Here is an 11,534-nt window from a genome sequence, read left to right on the forward strand (position 1 = left end):
GAATTCCCAGAGCAGCTGTGGCTGCCCCTGGATCCCTGGAATGTCCAAGGCCAGGCTGGAGCAGCCTGGGATAGAGGGAGGTGTCCCTGCTCATTCCCACCCAAACTATTCCAGGATTCTCCCAAGTGATTCCCACTCCTTAGCAGATTGGGATTGAAAATAGCCTTGGAGCATCCCTGAGCGTGGGAATGGAATCCCAGAGCCCTGGGAAGCCGTGTCCATGGGAAAGCCGTGTCCCAGTGCCGGCAGGAGAGGGTTAATTACCAGGAATAGCGACTTTCCCGTGGGATTGAAGTGTGGGATAGCGCTGGGAATCCTCCAGCCCTGCCTCGCTCCGGTTCTCCCAGTTCCCTAAGAATTCAGGAGCTGAGCCCTCTCATCCCTCTCCATCCCTCTGGAATCTCGTGCTCTCCGAACTTCGGGAAACCACTTCCCAGGGGCTGCGGATTTTTGGGAAGCAGAATGGGAAAGGCGCCCATTTGCCTGGTGGGCTGGGAATTGTTCCCATCCAGCTGGGAATAATGTGGGAATGAGCATCCGTGCGAGGGCTGGAATTCCCAGGCTCCTCTTTAAGAGCTCCGGGAGTTTTCCAGAGGCGCTGGGAGCGGGAGATGCCCAGGGAGGGCCGGGAATGGATTTTTTTTCCTGCCGTTTTTCCACTTCCTCGCCTCCTGGATCCGATCCCGGCGGGGTCCGGCCGCTTTGGCCGCGCTTATTTCCGGCTTTATTTGGGAGCCTTTTTTTTCCTGGGACGAGCCAGGATTCGTTCGCTCCCAAAAATCTGGGAATCGCCGGCTGTGGGATCCTCCCGGTGGGTGCCGGCAGCTTCCCGGCGCTTCCTGCCGGGACCGTGCCTTTGGAAGAGCCGCCCCCGCCCCGCCGGGCCATGCGGGCCGTGTTTGTACACAGATGAGTAATCCCGGGATTCCGAGCCAGCGCTGCAAAACGCCGCATCCAGCGGCGGCTCCCGGAGTAAGTCCCGGCTCTTTTCCCTCCCTCCCTCATTCCCATTTTCCCGCTGATCCCGAGGCTCGGCGCGGCAGCAGCGCGTGGCGGGGCCGGGAATGTGGGAGCCGCGCGTGGGAAAGGCGCCGGGAGCGCTGGAGCACCGGGAGCATTCCCGGCCCTCCCCCGGCTCCCGCAGTGCGGGGGGGGCTCGCGGAATTCCAGGGAAGTTTCGCTCGGCCGAGTTCCAGGAGCGGGAAGGGGCGCTGGGATCCCCCGATCCCGCGGGAAGGACGGGTGGGAGCGGCGGCGCTGGCGGATTTCTGGGATGGGAAAGCTGCGGCTGCTCGCGGATCCCGGCGAATTCCAGCGGCTCCCGCGGCAACAACAACTCCCACAAAGCCTCCGCTGTCCCGCCGGGAATGATCCCGGCGCGGCCCGTGCTGCTCCCGGCCGCTGCCGGGAGTTTCCCAGCGCAGCTCCCGCTCTGCCGGCGCCGCTGGAAAGGCGTTAGGGGCCGGTGATCAGCTCGGGAATATTCCCTGCCATGGAATGGCACCGCTGGAGCTGGCACGGACGGGAAGTGCCAGGGTGTGCCGGGAGGTGCCGGGGGAGCCGTGCCAGGGGGAGGGACCTGCCACGGGGAGGGATTTTCCATAGGGAGGGACGTGCCAGGGAGAGCTGTGCCATGGGAAGAGCTGGGCCATGGGGAGGGATTTTCCACAGGGAGGGCTGTGCCATGGGGAGGGATATTGCATAGGCAAGGATATTCCACGGGGAAGCTGTGCCATGGGGAGCTGTGCCGTGGGGAAGGATATTCCATAGGGAGAGTTGTGCCATGGGGAGCGAGGGAAGGAAGGCAGGAAAGAAGGACGTGCCAGGGGGAAGGATGTGCCAGGGGGAAGGATGTGCCAGGGGGAGCGGTGCCACGGGCAGAGGACGGTGACAGGGCCGGGTCCGGGCTCCTGGCACGGGGAGGTGGCACTGGTGCCGGACAGGGACAGCGGTGCCGGACAGGGACAGCGGTGCCGGACAGGGACAGCGGTGCCAGGCAGGGGCAGTGGTGCCAGGGAGGGGCAGTGGTGCCGGACAGGGACAGCGGTGGCGGGTGGGGACATTCCCCAGGGGAGCCCAGAATGAGCCGAGAGCTCCCGGGCCGGAGCTGCGGCCGCGGGGCCGGAACAGCCCCGAGAGGGTTCGAACGGGTGGGGCTGGGGGGATAACGGGGAGGGGGAGGAGAAACAGGAAGGGCAAAAGGAACAGGGAGAAGGAGAAGGAGAAGGAGAAGGAGAAGGAGAAGGAGAAGGAGAAGGAGAAGGAGAAGGAGAAGGAGAAGGAGAAGGAGAAGGATGAGGAGGATGAGGAACAGGAGAAACAGGAGAAGGGGAAGAAGAAAGAGAAGGAGAATAAGGAGGAGGAGGAGGAGGAGCTGTTGCAGCCACCTGGGTGCACCCGCAGCGTTCGAACCCCGGTGCTGGCAGAGGTGACTGCAGAGGTCACGGCCCCGCCATGTCCCCGTCCCAATCCCAATCCCAATCCCAATTCCAATCCCAATCCCAATCCCAATCCCAGTCCCGGCTGGGAAGAGGCAGAGAAGGAGGCGGAGGTGACCACGCAGGGAGTGCCCGGCCCGGCCCCGCAGGCTGTGCCCGGCCCGGCCCCGGCGCTGCCCGTGACTCATTTCTCTGCTACAACACAAATCCCTCGCTCAGGCCGGGCCCGGAGCCTCCTCCTGCTTCCCGGAAAGACGGGAACAGGGAACGGGGAACGGGGAACGGGGAACGGGGAACGGGGAACGGAGAACGGGGAACGGCTCCCAGCCACGGGAATGGCGGGGCCGGGATGAATCCAGGTGCTCCCAGCTCGGGGTTCCCATCCAAGGGCTCTGTGTACAGCAGGATCCTGGAGCCAGGGAGGAGCCCCTGGAATGGCTCATTCCTGTGGAATGGCTGGTGCCCCTGGAATGGCTCATTCCTCTGGAATGGCTGGTGCCCCTGGAAGGGCCGTGCCCGCGGGCAGGGCTCCGTGCCCCGGCGGGATCGGGGCCGTTGTTTTGGGGCCGGGCCATCCATCCCCGCCCTCATTTGCGTTTGTGCCCCGCGCGCTGGGGCCGGGCACGGGCAGAGCCCTGGATCCTGGGAATGTGAAATATCCCAGGGCAGCCCTGCCCTGCCCTCCGAGAATCCCAGAATCCCAGAATTCCAGCTCGGAAGGGCCCTTAAAACTCCTCTCATTCCAGCCCCTGCCATGGGCAGGGACACCTTCCATGGACGGATTCCAGCCTGGACTTGGACATTCCAGGGACCTAGGGGCAGCCACAGCTCCTCTGGGAATTTCAGCCCAGCCAGGAATTCCTTCCCAATATCTATCTAAATCACCAATTTTCCAGCGGGAAGCCCTTCCCTGTGTCCCGTCCCTCCATCCCTTGTCCCAATCCCTCTCCAGCTCTCCTGGAGCCCTGGAAGGGGCTCCGAGCTCTCCCTGGAGCCTCCTCTTGATCCCAGTCCTATTTCCACCGTGGAAAACCACAGGAGTCTCGTGGGATTTGGAGGCTGGAGATTCCGTGGAGCTTTGAGGCAGCGCTTTGGTGGTTCCACAGCCCGGAAAAGCTCCCAATTCCCATCTAATCTTTAACTGGAGGCGTTTCCAGCTGGATTTTGTCGGTTTATTGCTCTCCTGCCTCGTTAATTTTTTCCCTCCCTCTCTGGCCATTCCCGGTGTTCCGTGGCCTTTTCCTGGTGCTGGCTCACACTGGAGCTGCCTGGCCCAGCAGAGAGGTAGAGGCTGGGATGGGAGGGAAGCAGGGAACAAAGGGGAATTCCAGGGGCTGGGAAAGGGCAGCCAAGGGGGTTCTTTGGGAATGGCTCTGCAGCACATCCAAAGGCTGGATCCCAGCATGTCCCGGTGGGAAGCTGGGATGGCTGAAGCAGCTGGAATGTCAGCCCAGGAGGCTGCAAAGGCTCCGGGAGCTCTCAGAATCCCAGGAATCCAGCACATTGTATTACACTGGATCCTGGCAGGACCAAGCTGAGCCGATGCCTGGAGCAGGAGCTCCCTTCCCGCTTTTCCCGCTCCAGGTGGTCCCTGGTAGGAGGGAATGAGTGATAATGGGATTTTCCCATTAATTCCCAGAGCGGAGGCAGGAGGAGCCAGCGCCAGGAGTGGGTGAGAGCCGGAGCTGGGACATTCCATGGGAGAGGGAACGGGGATCCCGCTGGGATCCAGCCGGGACTCAGCTGGGATCCGGTGTCCCCCCTGCTTCCCAAGGGCCCTTCCTGCATCCCAGGGATCTCTGCTGGGGTGGGAATTCCTGTCCCTCTGGGAAGCAGGATCAGCCTTTTCCTGCTGCTCCTTTGGGATCCCCACAGCCCCAAAGGGATGGATGCTGCTTCCCTCCCCATCCCATGGGATGCAGTTCCATTTGGGATCCTGCTGGGAACACCGTGCTGCATCCCCAGGAATTCTTGTCCCCTTCAGGCCATCGTGATCCCAGGATCGCCGCTTTGGCCCCACAGAGCAGCCCCATTCCTGTGGGATGTGGCCAGCAGGGGTTTGAGGCCTCATCCCAAGGGAAGCGGAGCTGGAAAATCCCCGGGATCGGGATCCGGAGCCAACCATGCTGAGCCTCAAAGCGCCCCGGCTGCTCAATGTCCACCAAGTGCCCGAGGTCAGTCGGGAATGCTGCTCCCTGCTCCCGAGGCTCGGGGGGATTTGGGATGTGGCAGACGGGAACAGCGTGAGAAGGGGTCACAGCTGTGTCCCGACTCCGGAATTTTGAGGATGCTCCCCGTCCTTTTCTATTCCTGTCTCCATTCCCATTCCCATCTCCTTCCCATTATTTCATCCCTATTCCCATCCCCATTCCATCCCTATTCCCATCCCCATTCCATCCCCATCCCATCCCCATCCCCATCCCCATCCCCATCCCATCCCATCCCCATCCCATCCCCATCCCCATCCCCATCCCCATCCCCATCCCCATCCCCATCCCATCCCATCCCATCCCATCCCATCCCATCCCATCCCATCCCATCCCATCCCACCCCACCTCTCTCCCCCACAGCCCTACCGGGAGCCGGGAATTCTCTCAGGATACCGCCCTGCCGGCCTCTCAGCCGGCGCCTGCCTCCGGAGCGTTTTCCAGCTCTCCAACGAGACCCTCAACATCTGGACCCACCTGCTGCCTGCGGGGTGAGCGCCGGCATTCCGGGGGGCCCCGCGCGGCGCTCCCGGGGTGCTCACGGCGCCCTTCCCGCAGTTACTTCCTGGGGACGCTGGTGCGGCGGCTCCGGGCGGCGCGGGAGGATGCCGGGGCGTGGCCGCTGCTGCTGTTCCTGGGCACGTGCTGCCTGTACCCGCTGGCCTCGGGCGGCGCGCACGCCCTGGGCGCCATGGCCGGGCCGGGCCGGCACCGCGGCTACTGCTGCGACTACGCCGCGCTGGGCCTCTACGGGCTGGGTGAGCGGCACGGCAGGGCGGGAATGGGATGGGAACGGGGACGGGGATGGGGATGGGGATGGGGATGGGGATGGGAACGGGGACGGGGATGGGGATGGGGATGGGGATGGGAACGGGGATGGGGATGGGAATGGGGATGGGGATGGGGATGGGGATGGGAATGGGGATGGGGATGGGGATGGGGATGGGAACGGGGATGGGGATGGGGATGGGGATGGGAATGGGAACGAGAATGGGAATGGGAACGGGAATGGAGATGGGGATGGGGATGGGAACGGGGATGGGGATGGGGATGGGAACGGGGATGGGGATGGGGATGGGGATGGGGATGGGATGGGGATGGGGACGGGGATGGGATGGGATGGGGATGGGGATGGGAACGGGGACGGGGTGGGGATGGGGATGGGGATGGGGATGGGGATGGGGATGGGGATGGGGATGGGGATGGGAACGGGGATGGGGATGGGAATGGGGATGGGGATGGGGATGGGAATGGGGATGGGGATGGGGATGGGGATGGGGATGGGAACGGGGATGGGGATGGGGATGGGGATGGGAATGGGAACGAGAATGGGAATGGGAACGGGAATGGAGATGGGGATGGGGATGGGAACGGGGATGGGGATGGGGATGGGAACGGGAATGGGAACGGGAACGGGAACGGGGACGAGGATGGGAATGGGGATGGGGATGGGAACGGGGATGGGGATGGGAATGGGAATGGGAACAGGAACGGGGATGGGAATGGGAATGGGAACAGGCTGGGAATGGGCTGGGAATAGGCTGGGAATGGGCCAGGAACAAGCCGGGAAAGGGATGGGAATGGGCCAGGAATGGGCTGGGAACGAGCCAGGAATGAGCTGGGAATGAGCCGGGAATGAGCCGGGAATGAGCCGGGAATGAGCCCGGAATGGGCTGGGAATGGGGCGGGAATCGGCTGGGAATGGGAATGGGAATTGGCTGGGAATGGGAACGGGAATTGGCTGGCAATGATCCCGGAGCAGGCTGGGAATGGGCCTGGAATGGGCCAGGAACAATCCGGGAATGGGCTGGGAACGGGCTGGGAATGGGCCAGGAATGGGCTGGGGCGAAGAAGGACAGGTGTGAACTCAGGTGTAGGGGATTTCGCGAATTTAGCCCAAATTGACAGGATTTTGGGGATTTAGCCGGATTTATGGGATTTTGGGAGGCAGGATGAGCTAGGATAGCCCAGATTTATGGGAATTTGGGAATGCGGAAGGTGAGGAGGAGCTGGGTGAGCATAGATTTATGGGATTTTGGGAATTCTGGGGGGGTCAGGAAGAGCTAGGGGAGCCCGGATTTCTGGGATGCCGCATCCACAGGGGGAGGTTTGGCGGAAATTCCCGCTCGTCCTTTCCCTCCTCCCAGAACCCTGGAATTTGGGAATGTCCTGGAGCAGCTCCGGCCACAAATATTTTGGGATAGACCCGGCTCGGTTGGGATTTGGAATAAAGGGAATAAGGGAAAATCCCAGATTTTACCCAATGGGAAGAGCCTCGCTCGGAGCAAGCGGCAATTCCAGGATATTCCCATGTCTCCACACACCTCCGGTCCCTCTGGAATTCCCGCTGCTCCCAGCTCCCTGTTTGGGATATTCCCGGCCTTTGCCGATGTGCCCAGGAATTCCAGAGGAATTCTGGGATCGGGAGCTATCTGGGCCCCGCTGTGATTCCAGGCTCGGCTCTGGCGTACTCAGCCTATGCATTCCCGTTGGAATGGGTTGGGAGCACATTCCATGATTTCTACGTTCCCGTGGCCGTGGTCAACACAATGCTCAGCACCGGCCTGTCCTGCTACTCCAGGTGGGAATTCCGACAGCACCAGGAATTAGGGATGGAGGATGTGGGCAGGGATCGGGCCTGCCCGGAGCTGGGAAGGGGAAAGAGGGAATTTTTCCCTTGGGGAATGTGGAGAGTTGGATGAGGGAAGTGTGGGAGAATGGGAGGAGCGTTAATTGTGGGAAGTTCCAAAGGGGGTTTATGGAATCCTGGGATGCTTTGGATCGGGAGGGAACTTGGGGATGATGCAGGTGCTCTATCCCACATTCCCAGAGAAGCTGGGTGATGGATCCCTGGAATGTCCGAGGCCAGGTTGGAGCAGCCTGGGATCGTGGGAGGAATCCCTGCCCTTGGAATTGGATCAGCTCCTGGTTCCCTTCCCAGCCAAAGCATTCCATGGCCAAATTCCCAGCCCTCCGGGGGGGGATGGGCTGCACCCCCAGCCTGGTTGTGGGATCCGGGGCATCCCATGTGGAATTCTCGGTGTTATTCCCGGTGTATCCCATGTGGAATTCCCTGCGATTCCCAGTACATCCCATATGGAATTCCCTGTGATTCCCAGTACATCCCAGTACATCCCATATGGAATTCCCTGTGATTCCCACTACATCCCAGTGCATCCCATGTGGAATTCCCGATGTGATTCCCTGTGTTTCCCGCACTCTGCCCTGTGGAATTCCCTGTTTTTCCCAGGTTTCTGGAGGCCAAGCGGCCCCGGCTGAGCAAAGCTTCCCGAATTTTGGCCTTCGTGTATCCCTACATTTTCGACAGCATCCCGATTTTCTATAGGGTGCGTATCCCACAGAATCCCAGGAAATTCCAGCTGCCTCAGCCTGGAATTATTTGGGAAAACAGGCCCAGCTCGGGATTGGAAAGAAAAACAAACTCCGGCAGGAAAAGGCGGTCGGATGTTTTTTCCGTCTCCGAGTGCTGGCGAATTCTTCCCACTTCAAAGGGCTGGAAAATTCCAGCCTCAGGGAGCTGTGAAGGGCCTTTTCCAGGGATTGAACTGGAGCAGGGCGGGAATTTGGGGAGGGATAAGGATGGGAGTGCGGAGTTGGAGTGGGGGTGGGGAATTGGGAATGGCCGTGGCTCCTTTGGGATGGAGGGAGGGATGGATGGATGGATGGAGGGATGGATGGATGGATGGATGGGTGGATGGATGGATGGATGGATGGATGGATGGATGGATGGATGGATGATGGATGGATGGATGGATGGATGGATGGATGGATGGATGGAGGGATGGATGATGGATGGATGGAGGGATGGATGGATGGATGGATGGATGGATGGATGGATGAATGGATGGATGGATGGAGGGATGGATGATGGATGGATGGATGGATGGATGGATGGATGGATGGATGGATGGAGGGATGGATGGATGGAGGGATGGATGATGGATGGATGGAGGGATGGATGGATGGATGGATGGATGGATGGATGGATGGAGGGATGGATGGATGGAGGGATGGAGGGATGGATGGATGGATGGATGGATGGATGGATGGATGGATGGATGGATGGATGGATGGCCGGACAGACGATCCTGTTTTTCCGGCAGCTGTCCCGGTGCGCGGCCGGCAGCTGCTCCGAAGGCTCCATCCGGCTGCATTTCCGGCACAGCCTCTGTGCCCTCCTCACCTTCCTCATCCTCACCTCGCGCCTGCCCGAGCGCCTGGCGCCGGGAACCTTCGACCTCATCGGTGAGCGCTGCACAGAGTGCCGGGAATAATCCCCAGGAATGCCAGGAATAACCCCTGGGAATGCCGGGAACAACCCTTGGGAATGCCGGGAATAACCCTGGGAATGCGAGGAATAATCAATCCCCTGCGTTCCAGGGAAACCCAGGAATAACCCCATGGAGTCCTGGGAATAAATCCCTGCGTTCCAGGCAATGCTGGGAATAACCCCTTGGGGAGCATTCCATGGAATTCCAGGAATGAACCCCATGGAATGCTGGGAATAAGCCCCTGTCACGGTTTGGTGAGCATTCCGTGGAATCCTGGGAATAAACCCCCTGGAAACCTGGGAATGCCGGAGGGGAGCGGATATTCCCTTCGGGAACGCTTTAGGTGGGAGGTCCAGCGGTGCCACTTCCCAACTTTTCCATGGAGGTTTCACATCCATAAAATTGGGATTTCTTGGGAAAATCCTCCCCCAGGAGCAGGCGTGGCAGGGCAGGAGCAGGGAATGGGCGCGGAATGCTGAAAACAGCGGGATTTTCCTGGTACTGCCCCAGTGGGGACGAGCACATCCCTATCCTACACTCCCAGTCCAGCTGGAGCTTGGCATGGAAGAGCTCCGTGCACGAGGATAAAAGCACAGGGAATGGGAAGGGGAATGGGATTGGGATTGGGAATGGGAATTAACAGGAGGATAAAAGCACAGGGAATGGGAAGGGGATTGGGATTAGGAATGGGAATGGGATTGGGAATGGGATTGGGAATGGGATTGGGAATGGGATTGGGAATGGGAATGGGAATTAACAGGTGGATAAAAGCACAGGGATTGGGATTCGGAATAGAATTAGGAATGGGATTGGGAATGGGAATGAACAGGAGGAATAAAAACCATGGGAATTGGGAATGGGATTCTGTGGGAGGATAAAAACCACAGGAATAAGGGACAGGAATTAACAGGAGGATAAAACTGTGGGAATCGGGAATGGGAATTAATGGAAGGATAAAAACCACAGGGATTGGGATTGGGATTGGGAATGGGAATTAGGATGATAAAACCACAGGAATCAGGAGTGGGAATTTGTGGGATAAATATTTCGTGGAGCAGGCTGAGCGCGTTTTAAGCGCGGAACCCCGGAATTCTGGAATGCTTTTCCCACTATCCCAGACTGCTCCTGGAGCATTCCGGCCGTGTGGAACCCACCCGGCTGAGCCAAAGGCCCATGGAATTTCCATGGAATTTCCATGGAATTTCCGGAGCGTGTTTTGTCGCAGGGCACAGCCACCAGCTTTTCCACATCTGCGGGATCCTGGGAACGCACTTCCAGCTGGAAGCCGTCTCCATGGACATGGCCGAGCGCCGGGGCCGCCTCCCGATTCCCTCTTCCCTGGAAACCTTCGGATCCCTGGGAATAGGAGCGGCCGCCAGCCTGGCCATCCTCGGGATCTGCTTCCTGCGCCTCCGCCCGGAGCCTCTTTCCCGGGAAAAATCCCACTAGGCTCGGGGATTGCCTCAGATTTCTGGGATTGATCCCATTGCAGAGGGGTCCGTAGGGGTGAGGGGGGGGGTTGTTGCCTGCAAATATTCCTTTGGGATTTTCCCAAGGGAAAAGCTTGGCTTTATCCATGGATGGGCTGGGAAACGCTTCCCACCCTGTGGTTATCCACAGGAAAAGTGTCAAATAATTGGGATTTGATCCCTGAAAAGGGACAGGAGCGCTCCTGCTTCCCAAAGAAAGCAGGATCCCTCTGGTCTGCCTCGGGGAGGAATCCAGGGAATGTCGGCGTCACCACTTTGGAGATTTCCGGTGAAGCCAAGGGCTCCCTAATTCCTGTTTTTCCCTTTGGAAGTGGCCTTCCTTTGGAATTTCCAGCCTTACACTCAGCCCAAGTGCCTGGAAAGGTGGGATGGAGGGATTGGAGCTTCCCTCCACATTAATTCTCACCATTTGTGCTCCTTAGGAGCGAAAGGAATTCTGGGAGAGCTTCCATGGGGTGTTCCCATAGGAAAGCTCTTCCAGGCTTTAACTCTGGGAAATCCTGGGAAGTTCATTCCCGTGGGAATGCTGAGTTTCCACGGGGGGTGGAAGGATGGGATTGCATCTGGCTGTCCCGGCTGTTCCCAGAGGTTGGGATGGATCCCGGGATTGGGGCCGGGAGACGGGAGAGCTCCACTTCCGAACCTCCCTGGCTTTGGGATCCTTTGGGAAGAGGGTTTTCACGTTTTCCTTGGATGGGAGATTGGGATGGGAGCAGGATCCATGGAGAACAGCAGGATTCGGGACAGCTCAGGGATTAAAGGCACTCGGGAATCTGAAAGAATTCCCAGGATTTTTTCCCTCTGCCGCTCCTGGATTTTACAAGGAGAGCTTGGAGCTCTCAGCCTTTTCCAGGATCCAGGTTCTTCCTTGGATTTTCCTGCAGGGGCACAGCACACACCGCTTATTCCTCGGGAATATTATCCCAGCTAATCTTGTGGGTGTTTCATTAATTTGCTTTAATTGCCTTCGCTGCACTTGGGGAGCTGCGGAAATCTGGGATAGCGCAATAAAATCTGGGATAAAAGGCTTCAGTGTGGGAGAAATCGATCCTTGGGAATGGCGCCTGGGATTTGTAGGGATTTTTCCAAGCGCTGGAATTGTTTCTC

General features: G+C 59.4%; 1 protein-coding gene across 3 annotated transcripts; it reads left to right on the forward strand.

The window, feature by feature from the left end:
* Positions 1-770: 770 nt before the first annotated feature.
* PAQR5 (progestin and adipoQ receptor family member 5) lies at positions 771-11,455 on the forward strand. Of its 3 annotated transcripts, XM_069025819.1 has the most exons (9): positions 2,996-3,722; positions 4,078-4,110; positions 4,423-4,612; positions 5,009-5,136; positions 5,204-5,403; positions 7,100-7,226; positions 7,896-7,992; positions 8,770-8,911; positions 10,163-11,455. In XM_069025819.1, exons 3-9 carry the CDS (start codon positions 4,562-4,564, stop codon positions 10,384-10,386), a joined length of 969 nt encoding a protein of 322 aa, XP_068881920.1. In that variant the 5' UTR covers positions 2,996-3,722; positions 4,078-4,110; positions 4,423-4,561; the 3' UTR covers positions 10,387-11,455. The 3 variants fall into 3 exon arrangements, with proteins under 3 accessions (XP_068881921.1, XP_068881920.1, XP_068881919.1); XM_069025820.1 differs by lacking the exons at positions 2,996-3,722; positions 4,078-4,110 and adding an exon at positions 771-972; XM_069025818.1 differs by lacking the exon at positions 4,078-4,110.
* Positions 11,456-11,534: the final 79 nt, after the last annotated feature.

The sequence above is a fragment of the Aphelocoma coerulescens genome, chromosome 10 (genome assembly GCF_041296385.1).
Source record: "Aphelocoma coerulescens isolate FSJ_1873_10779 chromosome 10, UR_Acoe_1.0, whole genome shotgun sequence".
NCBI classification, from domain to species: domain Eukaryota; kingdom Metazoa; phylum Chordata; class Aves; order Passeriformes; family Corvidae; genus Aphelocoma; species Aphelocoma coerulescens.

What these genes read in the sequence shown, in the direction of transcription:
- PAQR5 (XM_069025820.1), top strand. Translation starts at nt 4,562, where the DNA reads ATGCTGAGCCTCAAAGCGCCCCGGCTGCTCAATGTCCACCAAGTGCCC. An exon ending in GCATCCCGATTTTCTATAGG is followed by an intron (nt 7,993 to 8,769) that starts GTGCGTATCCCA and finishes TTTTTCCGGCAG; the next exon opens with CTGTCCCGGTGCGCGGCCGG. An exon ending in GGGAACCTTCGACCTCATCG is followed by an intron (nt 8,912 to 10,162) that starts GTGAGCGCTGCA and finishes GTTTTGTCGCAG; the next exon opens with GGCACAGCCACCAGCTTTTC.